This window comes from Populus trichocarpa, chromosome 5 (assembly GCF_000002775.5).
Source record: "Populus trichocarpa isolate Nisqually-1 chromosome 5, P.trichocarpa_v4.1, whole genome shotgun sequence".
NCBI classification, from domain to species: Eukaryota; Viridiplantae; Streptophyta; class Magnoliopsida; order Malpighiales; family Salicaceae; genus Populus; species Populus trichocarpa.
Window position 1 is genome coordinate 20,105,565 of NC_037289.2, and position 27,513 is coordinate 20,133,077.

Below are 27,513 nucleotides of genomic sequence, written 5' to 3' on the forward strand. Positions count from 1 at the left end.
ATTAATTAGAACGAGGCACACTTTGCCATCATGCACCTATAAATAGCCCTACAAATTCAAGCTATACCACAACACACCATACATAAAAAACCTTCCCAACACGCTCTAATTGCCTCATTCTTGCTCTAATACCTTCTGTGAGCATGGCTGAAGAGAAGCAGCACCATGGCCTCTTCCACCACCACAAGAGCGAGGAGAAACCAGATGAGGCCGGTGTCTACTCTGAGACCGCTGAGTATTCAGAGACTGCCACATGTTATGATGCTCCACCTCCTGCTGTCCCAGATGTTGATTACAGAAAAGAAGAGAAGCATCACAAGCATCTTGAGCACGTTGGTGAGCTTGGAACTGCTGCCGCTGGTGCTTTTTCCATGGTACAATGTTTTGTCAGTTGTCACTCGCTAATTTAAATTCTGTATGTTACTACACACACACACACACACACACACACACATATATTCATGTTAATATATTTTTTAAGGTATTCTTTTATTTCATGTAATAATCAATCTTTTTAAAAAACACCTGTTTTCAATCATTGTTTTTTTAGAATGGTTATTGTTATACGTTTTTTTTTTTTTTTACAAAAAAGGGTAAGTTGGTGGATTGTGTATAGAAGTGTGTGTGTGTATAATTGATGTGGGATTCTCTCATTTTAAAAATTTCAATGCAAGAGCTACAAACAAATAACATGTGTGTATATAATTTTTACTGATACTATTTATAGTCTAATAATTATGTTTTTCAAAATTCTTGATTTTTTTATATTTTTAAATTGTTTTGAGCTGCTAAATCAAAAATAAATCTTAAAAAATAAAAAATATTATTTTAATATATTTTATACAAAAAAAAAAAAACAAACAGCCTTGCTTCAAAATCTTTATTCAATTATTTTTCATAACTCGGGACAAATTATTTTTCTGAACACCTGTAAAAAGATACCAGGCCTATATATCAATCCTTGTTTTTATAAAACAATTATTTTTTCTCTCTGTTTTTTTTTCTTTAATGAAAGTTCAAGAAAATCAGAAAGCCAGCAAGGAATCGTTTTTTTTTTATTCCATATTTATTTGTTGCTTTAATAATTTAGCATGAGAAGCACGAGTCAAAGAAAGACCCAGAGCATGCACACAGGCACAAGATAGAGGAGGAGATTGCCGCGGCAGCTGCAGTTGGATCCGGTGGATTTGTATTCCATGAGCATCATGACAAGAAAGAAACCAAGAAAGAGGAAGAAGAGGCTAACGGAAAGAAGCACCACCGCTTCTAATTGTTTTAATTAATTAATCAATCTTGTGTGTTACAGGCCTTAATCTTGGTTAAGTAACTAATCACTATAGTTATACATCACCCCTCCTAAATAATACCTGTATGCACGAGATTTTGTATCCCTGCCGAACCGGTGCTATCTGGCTCTTTTGCTTTGTACGCTATATTAATTCTTGTTTATAATAATATCTGAGATGTTTATGTGATATTAGTATTTAGGATCATTTTTAATTTTTTTTTATGAAGTAATCATTTTATTTCTGGCCGCTATTATAATCTGAATAATTTAGGTGTATTTCCTGGTGTCTTCAGATTTCCCCGAAGACAATACTGGGTGATATTCGGCCGTGCCGTTTGATTTCTCGCCAATATATTCGAGCATAATAAGTCATTTAATTATTCCAATTCGAGGATTGTGTTTAGTTATTATTTTAGAATTAAGGAGACACGGAAATAAAAGTGTTTAGTTAAACGAAGATAAAAGTTTAAAATAAATACATTTTAGGGATAATTTTGGAATAAAATCCAATTTTTTTAAAAAAAACAAGAGATACAGAAGAATATGTTATTCTTATTTTTACTATAGATGTCTTTTTATCATAAAACAGTAATTAAATACTATTTAGAAGCCCAAATATTCATTGTCACCACACCCATTTAAGAAGGTTTCATTTTATGATAACAAACAAATCAAATGCTTATATTGCTTATCTTATCTATGTTTTCTTCCTTACTAGTACTTTTTAGTTTAAATGTTGGAATTTGTTTTATAAATTATGATTAATAGGTATATTTGATCCCTATTATGGGATGTGTTGTAATATAGGAAATATTATGTTTCTTCTTGTATAGTTTTATCATGTGTAATAGGTTACACCATAACATATGTACAATGCCCTACTTATATAAATAGTAGAGGAGCTGCCCTACTAAGGCATTCACCAAATTATTACAAATACCTGCTTTAACTTGGTATCAGAGCCTCTCTATTTTAAATCAATTCTTTTATTTTTTGCTGCAGATTTTTTTCTTCCTACCGCCATCCCTGCTCCTCTGTTCTCTATTGCAGAAACTATTCTGCTGCATACGCCATTCTGCTGCATCTTTTGCTCTTCCTTTCTTTTGCTGCAGATTCGTTATTTCTCTGCTATCAAACTTTGTTTGCTGTATTGTTGTGCCTTTCTCCTCTCTGTCAAAGACGGTATCCATCAAGGCTGCATTGTTGTGCCTTCTCCTCTCTGTCAAAGGCTTCACAGGATATCCATCTGTTATCGTCATGGATCATACAGTTAGTACCACATTTTTAAAACCCGGATCGGCCAAGCGGGTTGACCCGGGACCCAGCCGACCCGGGCCTGGGACCAGTTCGGGTGGAGGTAAAAACCCGCTTGGAAGTTGGCCAGGTGGAACCCAGTCAACCCGGCGGGTCGACCCGGGACCCGGTCCACCCGGTCTATTTTTTTTATATATTAGCAGCCATTAAACGACGTTGTTTTGGCCTTTTAAAAGGCCAAAACGCTGGAGAACAACGAAGCAGAATTGAGGACAGATGAAAACCTAATTAATGAAAGACGAAATCAATTTGAATTAACGAAACAAAAGCTGAGGAGCAGAGGAGTAGAAGACGTCTTGACTCTTGATCATTGTTTTTTCTCTGTGAAAAAGGTTTGAATCTCCTTCTTTCACTCTCTGTTTTCTTTATTCTTGGTCCGAGTGATAATTATTGAAACAAAGTCATTGATCTGCTCCAACCAGCGGCCCCAATTCGACGAATTAGTTGCATCTCAGTGGCTGGTCATCACCTAATGTAATAAATAATAACAATAATATTCCACTTGGGAGAATTAGAATAGAGAAATTTGATCATGGAAGCACGTAGATGGAGAACAGGGGGTCAAAATGGGCAACTAATCAAGGGCTCAAAAGCTTCCGCTTCTCAGGTTTTATCCTCCATCACAATCACGAGAGCCTGGTTTCAGCAAGAGGGTCCCAACTTCTGGTCCACCCCATGAGCTCTGCCAACCAAGCAAGTACAACTGCACGTGATTCACCATAGGCTCCTTGCCATGAGCACATAAGCAACAAATGAAATGCCCTTTCCACCTCTCTCTGAATATATTTGATCACAGTTGCCATAACTTTTTCTTCATCAGTGAACGACAATGGCAATCGATAATGACAACAAAGAAACTGCAGGAAAATGATGGTATTAACTTATTAAGCTTATTGGTTAGAGAAACTGTATGGTTTTTCAATTTTTTTTTGGGTTGACCCGGGTCAACCCATCTGACCCGTGACCCGATCACTTGACCGGGTCGATGACCGGGTTGGGTTTTAAAACTATGGTTAGTACTGCTACTGGCATTAATGTCAGCCCCTCTTCTCCAAATTCTTCCTCCCCAGTCCCTGGACTCACCACAACAACCAACACAGCCATGGCTCCATCTGCTGCAACAACAGTTCTTATTCCCCTCTCCAACACCTAGCAGGTTATTAATCTCAAACTTACCAACAACAATTATTTTTTTTGGCGTATGCAAATGAAGTCGTATCTGATTGGTTAATGAGTTTTCTTGTTTGTTGATGGCTCCATTCCATGCCCCTCTTCGCACGATTTATCCAGTACAGCTTCTGCTGTCTCTACTACCTTCAATTCTGAACCCTGCCAAGCGTTCTTGGCTTGGAAACAGCAAGACCAGCTTATCCTTAGTGCTCTGTTGTCCTCTCTTTCGGTTGAAGTTCTTCATCTCGTGGTTGATTGTCCAACCTCTGCCAGTGTTTGGAGCACCCTTGAACTTGCTCTTGCCTCCCCATCCAACTCTCGGATCATGCAATTGCATGGCTCTCTTCAGGATCTTCGACAAGGTGATGATACTGTCTCTCTCAACTTGCAATGCGCAAAAGGTTAATTTGATGAATTGGTTGCGGCTAGCAGACTTATTTCTCTCACCGATTTCAACTTATATGTGTTTCGGGGACTTCGCGGTGAATTTTGTGATTTGGTTACGAGTCTGTCAACCAAAGTTAATCCTCTGTCGTACTCTGAGCTTCATAGTCACCTGTCTACTCATGAATTTATTCATCGCAGCTCGCTATCCTCCAGTCTACCTGCTGCCCACCCCTGCACAGCCCCCCTCAATATATGCAGCCCAGCATGGTTTTTCTGGGTCAAACAGCAGTGGTGCAGACAGATTATGTAGATGAAGTTACAGCCGAGTATCTTGCTGTTGGTGATCCTGAATCTTGCTGCAAGAAGTTTGAGAACATGCTGATCACTGGCCTCCTTGATGAGCAGTTAGAGGTCAGAGAAGGAAAATCACAGTTGAACTTCAGGTTGCATGCCCTGCACCATCTTGCTCTGAACACATATACCGTTCTGGCTTCTGCTTATAAAATACGAGCAAGTGACTTATTTTCTCTGCATTCTGAGGTGGGTGGACTTCCATGGGAAGCTTTGAGCATGTCCAGAATCAGTGCAGCATACTCATTGTTGCTTGCAACTGCAACTTACCATCTGTTTTGTTTTGAATCTTCATTGCTTGTATCTGTTGCAAACTTCTGGACAAGTGCAGGGGAGTCCTTATTAGCTCTTGCTAAAAGCTCAGCATGGGATTCTCTTGGAAAATGTGGGTTTCCTGTCTTGAATCTTTCTCCTCTAGCTAAGCACAAATGCTCCAAGTGCTCATTGCTTGAAAGCTTTGAAGTAAATTTATCATTTGGTCAAGATCACATCCGAAAGGCAGGTTTTGACAGCGTGTCGAGCAGGTTTCTTGATTGCATTGGTAGTTTGTTGCAAGAAGTTTGGGGTTTTCTGATTCAAGGCGACCGCTACTTGAAAATGTTTAAAGATCCCACAGATTTCAGTTGGCTTGGGAAATCCTTGGACATTTGGGATTTTGATGCTGAATTAACCCATAACGATGTGGATTTCAATTGTTGGACCAACAAAAGTGTTTCTGGAATTGAGGCTCTGGGGTACACCGACCAATGGAGAATAAATACTTTTCAGCTTGGTGTTCATTGCTTGCTCTATGGAGGATTTTTAGCTGGCATATGTTATGGTCCTCATTCTCATTGGAGTAGTCACATTCGGAGTGCTCTAAATTATCATGGTTGTTATTAGAAAAATATATTAGTATTGCGGTATTGTTAATTTTTTTAAAAATTAAATAAAAAATTATTTAAAAAACTAGGTTAATAAACTTTGTGGAGTCAATGATCTGATTTGTGAGTTTGGCGAGGTAACCCTGGCTGTCCCAGTTTGCAGGTTAAGTGAGGCACTTTTTTTTCTAATTGAACTTGATTACGTGATTGTTTTTTTTTTTATCATGCAGTTAAAAAAAATAGTTTCGGAAAAAAAAACATATTATTAAATTTTAGAAAGTTCATGGCTTGTTATCGGGTATGACGAGTTTAACTTCTTTGTTTTTCCTTTTTTATAATTTTTTTTAATTTCATCCTTTGATATTGGACTGATTGAGAATCGAGTTTCATAATTAATTTTGTTTTGCTTTTTATGAGTTTATCATAGTCTAAAAAAAAAGGTCCTAGTAATGGTTTGACGCTTGATTTTGCGATTGTCTATTTTTGTTATCATATAGTTAAATAAACAATAGTTTAAAAAAAATAAGTTATTAATCCCAATGGAGTCCATTACCTGATTTGCAGGTTTGACGTGTTGACCCGAGTTACCCAATTCACAGGTTTAATGGGTTTACCCATAAAACCTGATTTGTTTTTTAGTTTATGGTCCATTAATTTTTCTATTTTTTTTTATTTCACTCTTATTCAATATTGAATTGGTTGAGAAATAGAATCCATGGTTTATTTTTTTCTACTTTCTATAGGGTTATCACGATCTCAAATAAATATTGTTTTTAGGCTTGATATTTGATTTTGAAAGCATCTAATATTATCATAAAATTAAACCAAAAATATTTATAAAAACAACAAAGTTATTAAATTATTGAAGTATATAACTCAAGTCGTAGGGTGATCAAGGTCGATCTAATTTGACATCATCTCAATATAAAAAAAATTATTGTCTTAATATTTTTTTAAAAAAACTATGTCATGTTTTTACCGGTCATCCAAGTTGTCTTTTGACTCATTAAATTGAATAATTCACTTTGAATCAGTTTTTATGTAGTTTAATTTGAAACTCGAGTTAAGCAACAAACCGAGTTGATAAATTTTAATATTGAACCGCTTAATTGGATTTAATAATACTACCAAAAAATCTTCATACTCTTAATATTTTTTTAAAATTAAAAAAAAAGAATAATCCAAACTACAGTGAAATGCATGTGAATATGCAGGAATACCTATAATTTCGTCAATAATAACTAATATAGCAATTGAGTTACTTACATTTGTATATTTTATTTCTTCCATTTAATTGAAAAACGGCCGTCAAATTTTATGAAATAACACCATAAATATAGGCCAGTCTAGAGTAATTATATGATTTTCAGTAGCCATTAACATTTTATTATTAGTTATTCCATAAAGTCTCTTTTTTTTTAAAAAAAAATATAAAGCTACAATAAGGTAAAAAGATAGAGATTTTTTTTTGATAAATTATAAATTTTATTTTTTTAATAAATTTTAAAAAATAATTAATAAAATATCTTACTGCACATTACCAAAAAAATTTCCCGGACAAGTATGACACTGCCCAATCGATACTTGTTCTTTCACTAAAACCCCTGCAGCGAAAAGTTGGTCAACTGAATAATAGATTTTAATTTTATTTCAAATAAGGACAGAAAACATGGCATTAAGATCAGGTGTCAGTACAAGAAAAGAGAATCAGGTGTTAGTACAAGAAAAGAGACACTGGATGTTTTAAACATAGCTACTCTAAAACCCATCCGGGGTTGACCCAACTAAGATATCAGATCTCAAGTTATACTAGTTGATACGGAACAATTTAAAAATATTAAAAAAACAATTTAATATTTTACATAAAAAAAAATTAAAAAACATTGCATACAAATATGGACTAGAAATATAGTTATTTCTTATCAAGAAGTTAGAAAATACTATATAATTATTTTACCTTGAAAAATTAAAGAAATATTTTATGTGTATTTAGATTATAAAAAAAATATGCAAAAAATATGTAAGGTTAAGTATTTATAACTAATTTTATATTTTTTAAATTTACTAAAATAAATGTAAAAAAAATATTAAAACTTTTCTAGATTACACTGAATCAACCAAGTCATCCGAGTTTGACTATCCAATTGCAAACCTATGTTTTGTCTATTTGAAATCCGATGGAGATTTCAGGTCAGCCAGTCCTGGATTAACCTGCGGCGCACAGTTTTACACATCATTAACATTAATGGTGTGTGTCTGTGTGTGTGTAACTATCCCGACCTCAACATCATCATCCATCGTCATCAGATGTTAATGTTTTTCTTTGCTATATTTTTGGATGTTGACCTCTCATTATCATCTAATGGTCCATTACAAATGTGGCCCCACCATATACTCTGTATGTTTCCGAGAGCCCGCTAACTTAATCCATACTACACAATCTCTTTCCCGAGCCTGTACATCTGGCTCAACACGTGTCTTGCTCGTTGCCTGGGAAAATCGGTACTGATCACAGCAGCATCTTGGATTTCATTGACCCTTGTTTAGTTTCATTTATATCTAAAAGTGGTTGTTACTTCCTCGTTTTTTTTAATTATTATTAATGTAGGTGAAACAGCTTGCATATATCTTGATTAATTCTACAAGTTTTTAAATTAACGATCATATAAACCTCTTGTAATCTTAAAGTTTGTAAGATTTAAACTGATAGTTTATAGAAAACAAATTTAGAGTAAACTATATCCCGGGTTACTTCGTCGGTTTTGCTTACCTTTTAGGGGAAATAAAAAGACGGATAAAGTGGGGCGCCCCACAGAAAACAAATGTTTAAATGAAATCCAACTTCCATAAAGGCAATCTTATCGTTTTATGACGTTCATTCCTTGGCTACAATTGCACTTGTTATTGCTATTTGATTGAGTACGTGTTCGGTAATATAATGCAATGTTTTTTTAAAAAAATAATTTTTAATTTAAAATATGTAGAAATTAATTTTTTGTCTTAATTTTTAATATTAATACATAGAATAATTAAAAAACATCTAGAAAATATTGATTTAATATTTTTTCTAAACAAAAAATAATTTAAATCATAAAAACAAACATTCATTGAATTACGATTATGAGTAAAGGACACCAGAGCAATTTTCAAGGATAAGTTTCTTAACAAAACGATACTTCTCTTCCACTAATGGAGGAGTTTTTTTAGACTGAAATGAAGGAGATTCAGTATCTAATTACGATTATGAGTAAAGTACACCAGAGTAAAACTATTATATATAAAAAAAAATACACCAGAGTAAATATTTTTCTAATCCCTGCCTTTTCTTTAATTAAGAATATAAATGAAGCTCTACCAGGTAGGTTTTTTTTTTTTTAACTTTGAGTAAAAATAAGTTCTTAATATAATGACAAATAAATTGTCAATATTATTTTCTTGATTCATTATAATATCCATTGAATAACAAAACAACTAAAACATAAGTCACATTCACCCGGGTCAAAATACACATTTTACTATTCACTATTATAATGTAATGATGATTTTATTCTTTTAAAAATAATCAAATGTTTTGATTTTACAGGTATTTTGACATTTTTATATGGTCAAGTAGTTATTAAAAGATTCATCAACGATATATATATATATATATATATATATATATATATATATATATATATATATATATGTGTGTGTGTGTGTGTCTCTCTAAAGCATAGAATAATAATCTCATTACCTTCTAAATCAAAATTTTTAAAACTAACACACAGGGGTATTTATTTCTTTTTATTTTCTTAAATGCATTAAAATGACAAGTTTACTTTTTAAATAAAAAAACTTTAATCAAGCATCCAATGATTTTTTTTATCTTTTCACTCTGGTTTTTTTATTATTACCAAGTTCATTTAGGGCAATTTGATCCCTTTACAATAATTTTATATTATTTAAATAGAAAAAAAATGTCGGCGCACACGCATTTTAGGCAATGCGTGTGATGCCTTCCAGTGGCCAAAAAATCCTTCCGCCTTGTCATTGGATGCATTGTCGTGTTCTCTTTCTATTAATGTTGCGCATGTCGACGGTGGCGAGATGATTTATCGCTGGTGGAGCTTTTTTCTTTCCTCCCTCGAAGATTGATTATCTTTGTTATTGATATTTCAACTTTAGTTCTTATTCTTTTGATTTATGATTTTTATTCTTAATTCTTTTGTAAAATTTTTATTTGTTTTTAACTTCATCTTTTAATCCTATTTTGTCACATGTTACTTTTTTCAATTTGATTTTTATTCTTTTGATTTTTTTTATTAGTTCTTTTGTAAAAGTTTCATTGGTTTTCAATCTCATCATTTAATCTAAATTTATGATATATTATTTTTATCAATCTGATCCTTATTCTTTTGATTTTTTTATCCTTTTGTCCAAGTTACTTTTCTTTTTAATTTCTCACTTCAATAAAAAATTTCTAGTTTTCTTCTAATTTATTTTCTATTTTGATTTTAATTTTGATTTTTTTTTATTTTAAATCTTTTTTGTGTGATTGGTTTTTTTTCTTTTCCTAATTTCTTCCTTAAGCGTTTAACTTGTCAGGAATTTGGTTTTGCAGTTTGCAGTTTTTTCTGTGTATAATGCTTCTAGTATAATCACATATTTGAAATGTTACCGTTTTTCACTGCATTATTTTTTCAAAAAAATCCCTTCCGGTCGCTTACTTTTGTCGTCTCTCAAGTCCTGCTTAACACCCAATGTGCACTTTACCACTCATGTGCACAAACCTTGCGCCCCAGTCCTTATCCTCCACCTCCTCAAACCCATTTCTACTTCCCCCTGCCTGAGATTTACCATTTATTGCTACCATCGGTCCCCCCCGCCTCAAAATTGTGAATTTTGCAAAATTTAAAGGATACCCATTTGATATTTTATGGCCTTTTATAAGCTTCGATGGTGAATGAAAGTTATGGTAATTAGACGTAAAAAGATTGAATCTTTTGCGTTTGGTTTCACTGTGTGAAGTGAGATTTCAATTGGGTCGGTCTTAAAAAGATCTAAATTGAGTTTTTAGATTTTGCATTTTGGATATTGTCTTGAAGAAGAAGAAGTGTTAGTTTCATGGCTGGAAGTAATGAAGTTAGTCTCAATGAAAGCATGGTAATCTGTTTTTTTTTATTCTTCTTCACTTTGTCTTTTACATTTTGTACTATTTTGGTGATCAAAGACGGGTTTTTTGTGGTGTTGGTGTTTGAAGTTGAAAATCAGCTGGATTTGAAACGAAATTTAGATGTTTTCTGGTGGGGTTCTGAGGTTTGATTTTGTTCGTGAACGGAAATGGGGATATGAATAAATAAATAAATAAATAAAGCTGTAAACTGGGGAGGAGGAACAGTGAAACCGACCCCAGATGGTTTAATTGTTTTAATAATACCTTTGCCGACACGAGCCAAAACTTGGTCAAGATATACAAAACAGCCTCTTCTTTCTTCTCCTTCTGTCTCTTTAAAGCTTGCGTGAGGTTTGAAAGATTGAAGGGAAATAATTTAAAAAAAAAAAACAGAAGCAGCTGTTCGATTACATCCTCGTGGCAACGATCCCATCATGCGTCGAGATTCAAGACCTAAAAAAATATCATATATTCTAATTGATAAGGCATCTTCACATAGCATAGATAACATTAGATAGTTGGCTCGCTTGCGCATTGGGTTAAATTTTTAAGATGAGGATAACAAGAGTCAATTCAGATTATTTTTAAGATGATTATAACAAAAGTCAATTAGATTAACTTAATTAATACAAGACAAAAATATAAGATTGAGTTCAACCAACAGAACAAAAAATTTAATAATTTAATATCAAATAATAAAATAAAATAAAAACTTTGTTAACAACTCAAGCTAATTTTACTAATTAATCATTCATGATACAAAATTGAGATAAAAAAATTATTCTAAAAAAAACCTAGCAATAAAAAAAAATTTAAATAAAAAAATATTGAAAACTAAACAAAAATAACTTATGTTAATTTGACTAATTCGCGTGAAAAAAGCACAAAGTTGAAGTGCCAATAATAAAATTATAAAAAAAATATATGTGAACTAATTTAAACCCCATTAATTTACCTAATGCATCCCTTTTAAAATATTATTTTACCCCAATCGAAAGTTTTGTCAGTTTTGATAAGAAGTGTAGAAACATCATTACAATGTTACAATGAATGGTGCAATGAATGGTGCAACGTGTCTAAAGTCACAATAAAACACTAATGGTTTTTAAGGTTTTTTTTTAAACTAATTCGTATGCCCGTGCACAATGTAGAGGAATAATTTTTTCTTAAATGGAAAAAAAAAATCAAATCTTAGAAAAAATTGTATACTGTTATTAAACCAAAAATACAGTTGATTTGATTTTTTTCAATCCAGATAATTTTTTTTTTAATGTATCTCTTATTTCTCTTAACAAATATAATGTTTTTAACTAGAATCATTGTTCTGTTAAAAAAAATATGATTGTTAAAGCAATTTTAAAAAATATCAAAATAGCATGTTGATATTTTATATGTGATTGAAAGATAAAATTAAACATCGTAAATATAATAAAATCATGTTAAAAATCTATTTAAAGAATAAAAAACACTTGAATTGAATTTTCATGAACAATTTATTATTGATATTAATATCAGATACATAATAATTAAGAAAACATTATTAAAATTCAAATAAAAAATTATAATAATATCTAAGTATCGTGTTAAAATTGAAAAGTTAATGAATTTGATAAATGTTTTAAGAGTGTAAAATAAAACCAAAGAAAAGAAAAGAAAAAAAAAAAGAAAAGCACGAAAAAAGGTTTGGCGCGTGCATCCGTCTCTTTTTTTATATATATAAAAAAGTAAACAGGTAACAATATTATCTGCAAAAAAAAAAAAAAAGGTTTACTTGTATAAAGAATATCTATAAATATGGGTATATATGAATTGGGTATATATGAATCAGGTTCATTTAATATTTTTTTAAAAATAAGAGTTGGATTTTATTAATGCATTTAATCCTTCCATATACTTGATTTTAGGTGATTAATTTATACCAGGTCTAATTTCTTTAGTGATCAGCCAAGCTAATTAATGGAAATCAACTATATTGATAGGTTTAGTGTAATCTCTGCCTTTTGATTTCTGAATTGTATTTTTTTGAGAATGAATTTTGATTGTCCTTAATGCCTCATATTGGAATTTCAGCTGAGCACAAAATTTAACGAAGACCTATCGTGGCAAATGCATGTTTCCGTCACCAAATATGTTGTTTGTTGTCGTGAATACTGACCATTGTTGTAAAATTCTGAATTATACTGCCTGCTCTTCGTATATAGTGATGTTGTCTTATAAAAGAAGAGCAATGTTTCGAGCAATATCCAAGAAATTGCACAAAATACCAGTAAAATTCTGAATTGTATAAATCTTTGAATGAAAAAAAGGAAGAATTGTGAATACCAGTAATTTTTAATTTAAGATCGGGCCATAGTTTAAACAATGTCATTTTTTTTATCCATAAAAAAGAATCTAAGTTGAGAAAAAAGCTTCCTTCATGGATAGAAACTTGTATGCTGTTTGGAAATGTGGCATAAATAGTGTTTTATAATTATTATTTTTTAATATTCTGATATTAAAAATAAAAAAAATTATTTTAATATATTTTTAAATAAAAAATATTTTAAAAAATAAACTTTATCCCAGTATTAAACGAGATATAAATAATAACGAGATGACTTGCCCGCGCCCTGCCGCGGGCTTATAAAACAAATGCACTTGATAGTGTTATAATTGTGAACCAGCGCTAAATAAGTAATAGAAATTAAAAGTATGATGGAGCAAATATTTCATGACGGAAAAAGAAGTTGTGCTGGTGATCAAAAACTTAGAGACTGAATAAAATGATTTGTAGCAATCTACAGTGTTTTGTGAGGAAAGATACAGTGATTTCGCCACATGATTTTGCTTTTCAGTTAATAAAAAGCAAAAAAAAAATACAAAGCTAAATTCTCTACCAACTTAATATTAAAAAAAAAACCAACAAAGATAATTTTGGAAGGAAAAAAACCCATGAGAAAAGATGTTGCAGTAATTGACAATGTTTTGTGAGGAAAATTATAGCGTTTTTCCCAATAAAATAAACTAAAAAACTATTTAGAGAAATATTATAGCAATCCACAGTGTTTTGTGAGAAAAACTACAACGCTTTTCTCATATGATTTAGCTTTATTGTAATTATAATTCTTAACCAACTCAATATTAAAAAAAAAAATCGACAAAGATAATTTTGGAAAAAATCATAAAAAATCACATGGAAAAACACTACAACAATTCACAGTGTTTTAAAGAAAAAAAAAATAACAAAGCTAAATTCTTAATCGGCTCAATATTAAAAAAAAATCAACATAGATAATTTTAGAAAAAAAAACAAACACCAAAAAAAAGGGAAAAAATCATGTTGGAAACACTGTAGCAATTCACAGTGTTTTGTGATGAAAGCTACAGTGCTTCCCCACATGATTTAGCCTAATTTGTAATGACTTGTAATTGTAATTCACAAACAACTCAATATCAAAAAAATAAAATTGAAAAAGATAATTTGAAAAAAATTATAACAAAAAAAACTATGCGGAGGAACACTGTAGCAATCCACAATGTTTTATAAGCAAAGCTACAATACTTTCCCCACATGATTAAGCTTTATTACAAAGTTAAATTTTAACCAACTCAATATTTTAAAAAATAAAATCGACGAAAATGATTTTGGAAAAAAATATTACAAAAAAAGAAAACACAAAAGAAACTGGAAAAAAACTATGTGAGGAAAAACTGTATCAATCCATAGTGTTTTTTGAGGAAAAACTTGTATTTACTTGTAATTACAATTCTTAACCAGCTTAATATTTAAAAAATAAAATTGACAAAGATAATTTTAGGGAAAAACATAACGAAAACAGAAAAAAACCATGTGGGAAAAAACACTGTAGCAACCAACAGTAATTTTCGAGGAAAGTTAAAGTGTTTTCCTCACATATTGTAACTGTAATTTTTAACCAGCTCAATATTAAAAAATAAAATAAAAAAAGATAATTTTAGAGAAAATCATAAAAAAATCATGCAGAGAAACACTGTAGCAATAAATAATGTTTTAAAAAAAAATTACAAAACTAAATTCTCAATCAGCTTCATATTAAAAAAAATCAAAAAATATAATTTTTTAAAATAAAAAAATAAAATAGAAAAATTATGTGGAAAAACATCGCAGTAATCCACAGTATTTTCAAGAAAAAAATTACAAAGCAAAAATTTTAACCAGGTCAATATTTAAAAAGTAAAATCAACAAAAATAATTTTGGAAAAAATAAAAGAAAAAATAAATGAAAAAAAATTAGGAAAGTTGAAAAAAAAAATTTGAAAAAAAAAGGAAAAAAAAAAAGTGGGGAAGAATTACTGTGGATGACTGAAATGTGTGTGAGGGAACAGTGATTCCCCCATGCGGTTTAGTATATGTGTTAATGACACTGCTGGATCCCTTTAAATCGCCGGCCAGATGATATGCTGTAGAGGCGGTAGGCTTATACAAGTTATTATAATAAGATCTCTTGATTTCTAGATGCAATTGCAGCAATTTTTTATCTGCAAACACATCATGAGTTAGTATATGTTAAGAGAAAGAAGAAATTAAACCCTATTTATTAATCTTGCACGCTACTGTCTCTGGCCAATAGGAAAACCAGAAGAGTCGGTAGTGCATCAATCTCTTTCATGAAATTAATGGCATTTTATTTCTACATCACGCTGAAGCTCTTACACTTTCTGGGGACGAGGAGTAAAATATCAGATGGAAGGGCAACAGAAGAAAACTTTTTGCACTTTCCCCTTTCCATTGCCCTCGACTGAAGAAGGTAATCTAATGAAGCCTAATTAATCCCAGATGACTTATGATTTACGATCATGCTTTCAACTCAAGGCGGACAACTGACTTTTCAGAGATATTTGAGAATATAATAAAATGTTTGAGAGTATAGTAACGATTGTGATTATGCACGTACAAATGCAAAGAATTTCATGAAAAGTAATAGATAATTAAATAATCCGTGATCCTAGGTATCCTAATCATCCATCTAACATTTATTTACGTTTCACCAAGATTATAGAGGAGATTAGAACGAGCCACTCTTTGCCATCACGCACCTATAAATAGCCCCACAAATTCAAGCCATACCACAACACACCATACATTAAAAACCTTCCCAACACGCTCTTGCCTCATTCTTGTTCTAATACCTTCTGTGAGCATGGCCGAAGAGAAGCAGCACCAAGGCGTCTTCCACCACCACAAGAGCGAGGAGAAACCAGAGACTGCCACAGGTTATGATGCTCCACCTCCTCCTGTTTCAGATGTTGATTACAGAAAAGAAAAGAAGCATCACAAGAATCTTGAGCACGTTGCTGAGCTTGGAACTGCTGGCGCTGGTGCTTTTGCCATGGTACAATGTTTTGTCAGTTGTCACTCGCTAATTTAAATTCTGTGTGTTACTATATATATTCTGGTTAATATTTTTTTTAAGGTATTCTTTTATTTCATGTAATAATCAATCTTTTTAAAAAACACCTGTTTTCAATCATTGTTTTTTTTTAGAATGGTTATTGTTATATGTTTTTATTTTTATATATTTTACAAAAAAGGGTAAGTTGGTGGATATTTGCGTATAGAAGTGTGTGTGTGTATAATTGATGTGGGATTCTCTCATGTTAAATATTTCAATGCAAGAGCTACAAACAAATTCACGATCTTTAATCAATTATTTTTTATAACCAGAGACAAATTATTTTCCATAAAACAATTATTTTTTCTCTCTGTTTTTTTTTTCTTTAATGAAAGTTCAAGAAATCAGCAAGCCAGCAAGGAATAGTTTTTTTTTTATTCCATATTTATTTGTTGCTTTAATAATTTAGAATGAGAAGCACAAGACAAAGAAAGACCCAGAGCATCCACACAGGCACAAGATAAAGGAGGAGATTGCCGCGGCAGCTGCAGTTGGAACCTGTGGACTTGTATTCCATGAGCATCATGAGAAGAAAGCAACCAAGAAAGAGGAAGAAGAGGCTAATGGAAAGAAGCACCACCACTTCTAATTGTTTTAAATAATTAATTAATCTTGTGTGTTACAGGCCTTAATCTTGGTTACGTCACTAATCACTATAGTTATAAATCACCCCTCCTAAATAATACCTGTATGCACGAGATTTTTGTATCCCTGCCGAACCGGTGCTATCTGGCTCTTTCGCTTTTGTACGCAATATTAATTCTTGTTTATAAAAATATCTGAGATGGTTAGGTGATATTAGTATTTTGTCATTTTTAATTTTTAATCTTTTCTTATGAAGTAATCATTTTATTTCTGTCCTGGTGTCTTTAGATTTTCCCGAAGACAGGACTGGGAGGTTTTCGGCCGTGCCATGTGATTACTCGCCAATATGTTCGAGCATAATAAGTCATTCAATTATTCTAATTGGAGGATTGTGTTTAATTATTATTTTAAAATTAAAGAGACAAATATAAAACGGAAATAAAAATGTTTTGCAAACAAAGATAAAAATATAAAATAAATACATTAAAGGAATAATTTTGGAATAAAATCTAGATTTTTTTTAAAATAAAAAAAGAGGTACATAAAAATATGTTATTCTTATCAATAACTATCTCTGTTTTTTTATTACAAAATAGTAATCAAATATTATTTAAAAGCACAAATACTAGATTGTCACCTCATCCAATTAAGGTTTAAATGCTTATATTATATTGCTTATCTTATCTATGTTTTCTTCCTTAGTAGTACTTCCAAGTTTAAATGTTGGAATTTGTTTTATAAATCATGGGTTAATTGGCACATTTGATCCTAAACTTAAAGTGCGGTATACTCACTTTCATGGTTAAATCTTTATTAGAAATTATTCTCCAACAAAAATTCTTTAACACGGAACATTAACTTGATTAAAATAAATTGAGTAATTAAAAAATTAATCTAAAATAACTCTAGATTGACATATTTTGTGAAACTCAAAACTCTTTCTTCCACATAGAAAAGAAATAAGATTTTTCTATAACTTATATAGTTGGAAGTTGAAGGGTTATAAATGAATCTTAAAGCAAAGTAGTATTGGTTTAACCCACTCATGCACACTTGGCTCTGGCTCGGAGTCTCAAGGCTCGAGTCCTGGGTCCTGGGCTTTGGTTTGAGTTTGTTTTTTTTAACCTATTATGGACTTCGATTTCAGTTTATTATAAAATAATTCTTTGGCCTATAAAAAAAATATTTTTTACTGGTCCATTTATGAATATTCAACCAATAAATAAAAATTCTGAACATATTTTAATTTTCCTCCCTTATGTTTTACCTTTTTTTTTTTTCTAGTGTTTTTGTTCTTGTCATTGTAAAGAGATTTTAAGTATAGATTCCCTTGGTTCGTTAACTTTTAAAATAAGTATATACTTTAAACGTATACTTGTTGCAATCATAAAGGCTTGTTAATATCATTCCTTTGTACAAAGAAAGGATTTATAATTGACAAAAACTTCTTGTTACCTTTTGTTCTTTTGAGTTTCATCAACAAGTAAGTACTATAATTTTTCTGGTTTTAGTTTCTCTAGTTTTAGTGTATATGTATATGATAGTATCATGCTAGGTTTTTAATTTACACATAATATTTGTTTATATGGCTAGAATACATGCTAAATTTTTATATATAAGTTTGCAAGATTTTAGTTTATTAATTTGATGAACATTTAAGTATATCCACACCTTTCTACATTATTCACAATAATCATTCTCATCTAATACATCTTAGAGCTTTATTAAACACATAATTTTACTGAAATCAATTAATTAAACTCATTCTTTATTTAAATAATTACATCCCTCTTTCCTTGAGAATATATTTGCTTAATTAAATCCCAACAAGTTCACACATGCTATATGCATTACACTTCTTTCACACATCATTAGTAATAGATTTCCACACAAACAAAATTCAAAGTTCAATTCCCTATTTCTTCATGTTATGGCCGAATGAACCACTATTAGAAAGCTAAGTGATTCTTTCCAATTTCCTTCCAAAATCAAGTATTACCCAAAACTAATCATCCTAACTTCACATTTTTATCCCTAATCTAGTTGTGACTTAAAAAAATAATATATCCCCCTATTTCCCTACCTTGGTTGAACCACTCATGTATGGTGAGAGGCAAATCTCTATCTTAGTTCTTATCACAAATCCATTACCTGTCCTTTTTCCTATATCTAGAAACATGTTTTTCAACATAACATTCCTAACTGAACACACCTTCATCAAATCCTCTTCATCTAGGGTTCCACATACACTCAGTGTTATCAATTCATGTAAAATAGGTTCAAACATGTAAAACCCCGTAAAACAAAAGTTCAACCGGTAAATACCTGGGAGAAAACATGAGGGAACCGGTCAATGAACAACTTAAAAGACACTAGGATAAGAAAATACAACATTCAAACATGACCTATCATCATTTATGAGGAAGTATAAATACATTGAGAGAATAAAAAGGTGACTTTTTCTCTCCCTATAATCTGGCTAGAACAGCCTTAGCAGCCCCTTCTCTTTCTAAATTTCCACCAAAACACTCCTTGCATGTTACCTTTCTTGAATGCTTGAGTGAGAGAAGAGTAAATGTGAGGTGGGAGACTAAAAAATTAAAGTGTTGGAAGAGGTATAGGGCTGGCCGGAACACCATATATAAAAGAAAGGGAAAAAAAGTGATAAGTGCAAAATATACATATTTTTTTTCCTTTTACACTATGCTTTTTAATGTATTTTGAACTTATTTGAGTTGATTGGAAGTTATTTTTATGAGTTTGGCATGCAGAAAAGACTTCGTGAATTAATCGTTAAAAGATAAGAAATGCTGCATTTTATATTTTGTACCTAGCTTCTTGTGACAGATTGTTTGCCAAGTTAGAGTTCTAAAATGAGAAGGTGAGCTTAATCTAAGTTGAAGTACACATGTCAAGGTTTCCAAGAAGGTATTTTAGGCAAAAAACTGATCTTATTCGGACCTCGAATCAGAACCGCAAACTCGGGTCAGAATCTTTCTCGCAGCAGGATTATTTGCTTTCATACTAGATATTCAAACAGGAATATCTTAAGCTTATGATATCAAAATCAGGCAATTCAAAAACCCAAATTCATGCACACACACATGACTACAACTTTCATGGAGGACTCAAAGTCAAATAAAATTATTTTGAAGGACAAAATCCAGACGCAATCTGGTTGGTCAAAATGGATCTCCTGATCTAATTCGGAAACTAACAATGTTGAGCATCCCAATATGACTGAGAGTCTGACATAAAAACAGTGGGCCTTACAACCCAATAAAGGTTCAAATCAATCCTTTAGCATTTCACGAATGAAAGAATATAGCTGAGATGGTCGGATATTGCAAGAAACCAAGTCAGAATCAAAGTCTAAATTGCAACAGAGGTGGTATTGCTACAGAATTGTGACAGCAGCAGAATCAGTTTTCAACACAAATTCTGAGAAATTTATCCAATCTTAAGGACTAGATAAAGAAGGAAAGAATTTAGCATCGTGAAGACTCCTAATTAGCCTAAGAATCCTGAAGATTTCGGAAGCAAAAGGGGAGGATAAAGAGAGAGCAAAACACAGCTGAAACAGGGTTCGAAAAACATTCATTTCTTCTCTGCTTTTGACAATATTTCAGCAACCGTGAACTAAACTCCTGAATTCGGTTAAAAAAGAATACACACCATCTCCATTAGCACGTTGTGAGAAGTAACGTTATTAGTGTAATTCTTTCATATTCAAGTATTTATTTTTTCTTGTTCAGAATTATGCTATTGATTGTTATTCAAGCTTATTGAATTGTTTTGAGATAGCATGTATGCTTTCTAGCTTAAAGATTAATTTGATTGCTGAAACTATCATATTGATTTATTAGGGAAAAATAAACTAAAATTGTCAAGCTTTTGAACGTTTGTTTAGAATAAATGCATAGATTTTATTCCTAAGACTACTGCCGAGTGAATGAAAATTGCTTTCAATATTACATTCGTTTGATGGCAAGAAATTGATTACAGAGCTTTTCCTAATTAATGTACTCGTAATCTCATCGATTTCCCTCAGCTTTAAGGGATATCGAATTTATTTGCTTGACGTGAAAGAATATTTATTTTACTTCGATGATCAACAAATTTCTAGGAATGAATGTTTGGACTCTTAAACTAATTTAACGACATATCAATTTATTATTTTCAGAATTATTATTTCTTGAATTTTTCATTCAAATCCCCCGTTCTTTCTCATTTTGGTATACTGTAAGAAGATTAAATGAAATTTCTCTTGGGTTCGACCTGGTTTTCACGATCATACTATAAATTTATTTTGTTTGTGATAGTTAAGTCAGAAATATATTTTGGTGGTTCCGAATATTGGAATTGATGTTAATATAAAAATATTTAATTAAACAACTGTAAATAATCCCAACATTCCTCTCATGTGAAAATGCAAATAGCAATTGATAGTCTAATATCTTTGTTGGGAGTCATGATTTTTGTAACCCTCTCATGGCTTGGTCTTACATTATCGAACAACAGAAATGTAGCTGGCGAATTTTAATAACCAAGACATAACTCATTGGAGCCAAAACATGAGAACACTCTCTGTTTGTTAACATTATTCAATGGCCACCGCCAAATTCGAACTAGACTTTCTTTACAATAATCTTGTTATGCTTCAAGGGTGGTGGTGAAGGAGGAGAATCCTCGGATTTAACACAAGAACCTTCAAGAATGTCGCCTTCCTCCGCGGTCCTAGCGTGACAATCATGGCAGGCCAGCATTGTCGATTGATGGTGCGAATTGCTCGACAACATCCACGACCTAGGTTAGTCTCTCCATTAAAGAGGAAGAGGATAATTTTCCCGGTGCTGGGTCAAAGAACCCCAACAAGTGTAATGCGATTTCCGAGACACTATAAGGATCTTCTCAGGTGAACTTCATGAAACAGCCGAGCATAATTAAGTAATTTTCAACTTTTGAATACAAATATGAAATAGTATGATGTTTGTGACAAATTGGAAGGGAATCGTCATCAAGAGTTCTATAGCAGTTTGATCAGCTTCAGGGTTATTGCGGATACAATATTGCTGAATCTCAATCAATATTAACATCGAAAAGCCCAATTACTAGAGGAAAGCTGCAACTCCCTTTTGCTTTTAGCTGTCGTTGGCATCGCTGGCTTCTTATTGGTTGCAATCCGAAATAGTTAGTTTTTTTTTTTAAAGTGTTATTTTTAATATTAATATGTTCAAATAATTTTAAAATATATATAAAAAATTATAATTTAAAACACAATTCCAAACAACTCAAAATCACAACAAAATGAGTTCGAAAAAGTTAGCCGTAATATATATCCATGAATGAATATCACTTAAAACTGTAATTTTCTCAAGACAAATTAAATTGGATCCACCCACCAACAATTCTATAAAATATCAAAATTTTGTCTTATAAAAGAAGAGCAATGTTTCGAGCAATATCCAAGAATTTGCACAATAAATCAAAAGAATTATTTAAATATAGAATTTCTTATTTACGGTTGGTTCGAAGGAGATGACACAGTGTATTCTAGGGTTTAATTAATGTTAAAAGCAACCATATCTAATTTCCTCCATGATGATACGTGCAAAGAACTTCATTATAAAAGTAATATATAGATAATTAAATAATCCGTGATCCCAGATATCCTAATCATCCATCTAGCATTTATTTACTTGTAACCAAGATATAATTTATAGAGGAGATTAGAACGAGTCACTGTTTGCCATCATGCACCTATAAATAGCCCCACAAATTCAAGCTATACCAGTATACCACAACACACCATACATTAAAAACCTTCCCAACACGCTCTTGCCTCATTCTTGTTCTAATACCTTCTGTGAGCATGACTGAAGAGAAGCAGCACCAAGGCGTCTTCCACCACCACAAGAGCGAGGAGAAACCAGTTGATTACAGAAAAGAAAAGAAGCATCACAAGAATCTTGGGCACGTTGGTAAGCTTGGAGCTGCTGCCGCTGGTGCTTTTGCCATGGTACAATGTTTTGTCAGTTGTCACTCGCTAATTTAAATTCTGTCTGTTACTATATATATATTCTGGTTAATATTTTTTTAAGGTATTCTTTTATTTCATGTAGTAATCAATCTTTATAAAAAAACACCTGTTTTCAATCATTGTTTTTTTTTAGAATGGTTATTGTTATATGTTTTTATTTTTATTTTACAAAAAAGGGTAAGTTGGTGGATATTTGTGTATAGAAGTGTTGTGTGTGTAATTGATGTGGGATTCTCTCATGTTAAATATTTCAATGCAAGAGCTACAAACAAATTCACGATCTTTAATCAATTATTTCTTATAAAAAGATACCAAGCCTATATATATATATATATATGAATCCTTGTTTTTATAAAACAATTATTTTTTCTCTGTTTTTTTTTTCTTTAATGAAAGTTCAAGAAATCAGCAAGCCAGCAAGGAATAGTTTTTTTTTATTCCATATTTATTTGTTGCTTTAATAATTTAGAATGAGAAGCACAAGTCAAAGAAAGACCCAGAGCATACACACGGGCACAAGATAAAGGAGGAGATTGCCGCGGCAGCTGCAGTTGGAACCTGTGGATTGGTATTCCATGAGCATCATGAGAAGAAAGCAACCAAGAAAGAGGAAGAAGAGGCTAATAGAAAGAAGCACCACGGCACCACCACTTCTAATTGTTTTAATTAATTAATTAATCTTGTGTGTTGCAGGCCTTAATCTTGGTTACGTCACTAAGCACTATAGTTATACATCACCCCTCCTAAATAATACCTGTATGCACGAGATTTTTGTATCCCTGCCGATCCGTTGCTATCTGGCTCTTTTGCTTTTGTACGCAATATATATTAATTCTTGTTTATAATAATATCTGAGATATTTGTGTGATATTAATATTTAGTCATTTTTAAGTTTTTCTTATGAAGTAATCATTTTATTTTTGACCGCTATTATAGTCTAAATAATTTAGGTGTCTTCCCTGGTGTCTTCAGATTTCCCTGAAGACAGGACTGGGAGGTTTTCGGCCGTGCCTTGTGATCACTCGCCAATATGTTCGAGCATAATAAGTCATTCAATTATTCTAATTGGAGGATTGTGTTTAATTATTATTTTAAAACTAAAGAGACAAATATAAAACGGAAATAAAAGTGTTTAGCAAACAAAGATAAAAGTATAAAATAAATACATCTTAGGGATAGTTTTGGAATAAAATCTAGATTGTTTTAAAATAAAAATAAAAAGATTCATAAAAATATGTTATTCTTGTCTTCACTATCTCTATCTTTTTTATTACAAAATAGTAAATAAATACTATTTAAAACCACAAATACTAGATTGTCACCTCATCCAATTAAGTAGGTTTCATTTTATGATAACAAACAAATCAAATGCTTATATTATATTGCTTATCTTATCTATGTTTTCTTCCTTAGTAGTACTTTCAAGTTTAAATGTTGGAATTTGTTTTATAAATCATAATTAATAGGCATATTTGATCACAAATTTTTTTTAACACGGAACATTAACATGATTAAAATAAATTGTGAATAATTAAGAAATTGATCTAAAAAAACTCTAGATTGACATGTTGTATGAAACTCAAAACTCTTTATCCCACAAAGAAAATAAATGAGATTTTCATATAACTCATATAGTGGGAAGTTGAAGGGTCATAAATGAGTCTTAAAGCAAAGTAGTTTTAGTTTAACCAACTCGCGCGCACTTAGCTCTCGCTCGGAGTCTCGAGCCTCGAGTCCTGGGTCTTAGACTTTGGTTTGGGTTTGTTTTTTTCTAATCTATTTTGAATTTGAGTTTATTATAAAATAATTCTTTGACCCATAAAAAAAATATTTTTTACCGGTCCATTTATGAATATTTAGCCTATAAGTAAAAAGTCTGAACATATCTAATCTTCCTCTCTTATGTTTTACCTTCATTATCTTCCTTTATAGAGATTTTGTTCTTATCATTGTAAAGAGCTTTTAAGTATAGATTATCTTGCTTTGTTAACTTTTAAAGTAAATACATACTTTAAACTTATAGTTGTTGCAATCATAAAAGACTTGTCAATATCATTCCTTTGTACAAAGAAAGGAGAAATACAACTTTAAGGATATAGAATTTATAATTGACAAAAACTTCTTGTTACCTTTTGTTCTTTTGAGTTTTATCAATAAGTAAGTACCATGATTTTTTTGGTTTTAGTTTCTCTAGTTTTAGTTTATTTGTGTATGATAGTATCATGCTAGGTTTTTAATTTACACATAATATTTGTTTATATGGCTAGAATACATGCTAAATTTTTATACATAAGTTTGCAAGTTTGCCTTTTTTAGATACTTTTGCATGATATATATAATTTAAACAATTGTGATCCTTTATTTAATCTATAGCTTACAAACAACATCAAGTAATACAAGACCAAAGTTAAAGTTAATTTTGTTTGTTTATTTGTAATTAAAGATACAAATTTCTCTTATGATAAATAAAAGGAAAAAAGTCTACTACTTCCACTAGACTTGGCTCTCAAATATTCCTTCTTGGCATGTTTTTTTTCGTGCCCTCTATACCTCCCTTCTCTCCCATTAAAAGAACCAACATATCTGCTACACTCTCCTCTCTTTTTACTTCCTGTGCTAACCCTTGCAGTCACCAACTGTTGCATGTCCTTTTTGGGCTCATCTTGGGCTTGCATTTCCTCAGAGACTGCCATGATAGGGCTTGGCTTGGTCAGTACTGTAGAGACCAAGAGGTTATGGTTGTGAGCATACGTAACGCCGTACTGTGCCTTGCTAGGATATTGATAATCGGTGTCAGTATAGTAAGGATAAGGATGAGAAGATGGCCCTGATGTAGAGTAGCAGTGGTAGTAATAAGAAGATGGGTTTTGATTTATTGCAGGAAGAAACGAGAAATTTGGGAGATCTTGGTCAGTATAGTTAACAAGATTATGCGAAGGTGCAACCATGTCGTTTTCTATATATTGTCTTAATTTAGAATTAATTCTAGCAACCCTAGTTTTCTATATAAATAAGGGCTAGGAGCAGTCCAAAAGTAAAGTATCGATCAATTCTTTTTGCTTTTTCTTGATTCATGTCTTTTTTGTCTTTTTTATTCTAGTTATTTTTTATATTACCAAGAAAACTAAAACTCCTCTTGATTTTACTATTCACCCTTTTATTGTTCACCCAAACATAAATCATTATGGATTGAAGCAGTGTAACGATGAAATTGTATTTGTCAAAGAAACTTGTTAAGCATGCAATTGGGGGTAGCATTATCTTTCCAATAGAATGCAAATTATTATTTATATTCAGAAATGGTTATGCGTGCTAGGCACACGCCAGCGGGTGGGCGTCGCCCACGCCTTTCGGGTGGTGCGTGCGGCCCCAGAACAGAACCGAGAGCCTCATTACGAGGTGTCTTTTGATGTCCCTCACCACCCCAGGCGCAATGACAAGGCGCGTATGTCGAGGAGGCTCACTGAGGAGCTTTAGGCGGGGGGTTTTCCCTCCCTCCCTCTCTACTCTCTCTCCTTCTGGAAAATCATGCTACCCATTGCAAAAAAACATGGATCAGACATGATTGTCAGACTCAAGTAACGTGGGCCAAGTATGTTGCCAAGCCCAAGTAAAAAATGGATCGGTCACATTTGCCAGACCCAAGCAAACGTGTGTCAGGCACCTTTTTTTTTTTATTATAATCCTATTTGAGAACTTATTCTTACAAAGTAGCTTTATTGGGGTGACAATCTTTTATCATAGTCGTCAAACCCTGGATCATTAGATTATCAAGTGTTTTTGTTATTTTTTTATTAAAATAATATTTCCTTTCTTTTCAATAAAACCACCCCAGACTCAAGATAGTCGGGTCTGGAAACCAAGACAGGCCTAACCGACTTGGATCTGGTAACAACGATAGGACCAAGCACCTTGGATCTGGCAAACACATCAGGTCTAACCATCTTAGGTCTGAAACCATGCCAGACCCAAACGCCTTGGGTCTTTTAGCCATGATAGACCTAAGAGTCTTTATCTTTAAAAAAACCTCATTTGCAACATAAATCCACATAAAGGGTTCAGACAAACATGATAAAAAGTAAAAAAAAAAAACTACATAAATTGTATAATGAAATTAAACACATATAGTCCAGTACTGTTAAAAAAATATAAAATAATGTTGTCGTCGGTGAAAAATCACAAACAACCACCCATTAAATAAACATTTTTTTTCCAATGAGTTTGAGTAAAAAAAAGTATAAAAAAATCAAAATTCATAAAAAAAGAGAAAAAAGGAAGAAGATGGAATTTCTATTGAAGCAATAATAAATTTATAAACATAAAAATAAACTCTTTTAATAGGAAGATATGATTTGAATTTTTAGATTTAAAATGTTAGATTATATTTTTGTAATGATTTGTTGTTTATAAATAATTTCTGAACTTGAATTTCTGTTTAGGATACTTCAATGGTTGTTTAAATATTTTTTTATAAAATGATAAAAAATAAATAAATAGGCATGGCTGATAGGCCCACGGCTTTTGGATCTGACATGGCTGTCAGACTCAAGACGCTTAAAATATTATATATGCTTTTAATATTTTTTTAACATTTAAAAAAAAAATTGATATTGACCTGCTACAGAGCGCGGGCTAATATATTAGTCTATAGCAATAGTATCATGAGGTTGTAAAGAGAAAATTGAGTTAGTTTTTTTAGCTTATAGACTTCGGAAAGAAGTGCAATTTTTAAAGTGAAGTTATTGAAATTTTGAGATAAATACCATTTGCATTAAGTGATGTGCAATTTAATATTGCTTATACATCTTTGTCTGAATTTCCTTAATAAATAAATCACATTTATACTTTATGCTATCAAGTATAATACTATACTTATCGTATGTGTTTATGTGCATGATAGGAAATTGAATTAATTTAGTTATAAATTTAAGATTTAAACTTAGATAATT

At 31.6% G+C, this 27,513-nt stretch overlaps 4 protein-coding genes across 5 annotated transcripts; all 4 read left to right on the top strand.

Moving 5' to 3' along the window:
* The first annotated feature begins 58 nt into the window (after positions 1-58).
* LOC18099625 (abscisic stress-ripening protein 3) lies at positions 59-1,475 on the top strand. Its single transcript, XM_006383567.3, has 2 exons — positions 59-374; positions 1,091-1,475. Exons 1-2 carry the CDS (start codon positions 144-146, stop codon positions 1,268-1,270), a joined length of 411 nt encoding a protein of 136 aa, XP_006383629.3. The 5' UTR covers positions 59-143; the 3' UTR covers positions 1,271-1,475.
* A 1,185-nt stretch (positions 1,476-2,660) lies between these two features.
* Positions 2,661-5,471, top strand: LOC18099626 (protein SET DOMAIN GROUP 41). Of its 2 annotated transcripts, none has more exons than XM_024602311.2 (2): positions 2,661-3,758; positions 3,893-5,471. In XM_024602311.2, the coding sequence occupies exon 2, from the start codon at positions 4,412-4,414 to the stop codon at positions 5,390-5,392; it is 981 nt and encodes a 326-aa protein (XP_024458079.2). In that variant the 5' UTR covers positions 2,661-3,758; positions 3,893-4,411; the 3' UTR covers positions 5,393-5,471. The 2 variants fall into 2 exon arrangements, with proteins under 2 accessions (XP_024458079.2, XP_024458080.2); XM_024602312.2 differs by having other exon boundaries at positions 3,898-5,471.
* A 10,125-nt stretch (positions 5,472-15,596) lies between these two features.
* On the top strand, positions 15,597-16,735 carry LOC7469229 (abscisic stress-ripening protein 3). The gene is made up of 2 exons (XM_024602313.2): positions 15,597-15,879; positions 16,349-16,735. The coding sequence occupies exons 1-2, from the start codon at positions 15,688-15,690 to the stop codon at positions 16,526-16,528; spliced, it is 372 nt and encodes a 123-aa protein (XP_024458081.1). The 5' UTR covers positions 15,597-15,687; the 3' UTR covers positions 16,529-16,735.
* A 5,567-nt stretch (positions 16,736-22,302) lies between these two features.
* LOC18099627 (abscisic stress-ripening protein 3) lies at positions 22,303-23,432 on the top strand. Its single transcript, XM_024602314.2, has 2 exons — positions 22,303-22,543; positions 23,034-23,432. The coding sequence occupies exons 1-2, from the start codon at positions 22,397-22,399 to the stop codon at positions 23,232-23,234; spliced, it is 348 nt and encodes a 115-aa protein (XP_024458082.2). The 5' UTR covers positions 22,303-22,396; the 3' UTR covers positions 23,235-23,432.
* Positions 23,433-27,513: the final 4,081 nt, after the last annotated feature.

Coding starts and splice junctions, on each gene's coding strand:
- LOC18099626 (XM_024602311.2), top strand. CDS start 4,412: ATGCAGCCCAGCATGGTTTTTCTGGGTCAAACAGCAGTGGTGCAGACA.
- LOC18099625 (XM_006383567.3), top strand. CDS start 144: ATGGCTGAAGAGAAGCAGCACCATGGCCTCTTCCACCACCACAAGAGC. Junction 375..1,090: donor CCGCTGGTGCTTTTTCCATG/GTACAATGTTTT, acceptor TTAATAATTTAG/CATGAGAAGCACGAGTCAAA.
- LOC18099627 (XM_024602314.2), top strand. CDS start 22,397: ATGACTGAAGAGAAGCAGCACCAAGGCGTCTTCCACCACCACAAGAGC. Junction 22,544..23,033: donor CCGCTGGTGCTTTTGCCATG/GTACAATGTTTT, acceptor TTAATAATTTAG/AATGAGAAGCACAAGTCAAA.
- LOC7469229 (XM_024602313.2), top strand. CDS start 15,688: ATGGCCGAAGAGAAGCAGCACCAAGGCGTCTTCCACCACCACAAGAGC. Junction 15,880..16,348: donor GCGCTGGTGCTTTTGCCATG/GTACAATGTTTT, acceptor TTAATAATTTAG/AATGAGAAGCACAAGACAAA.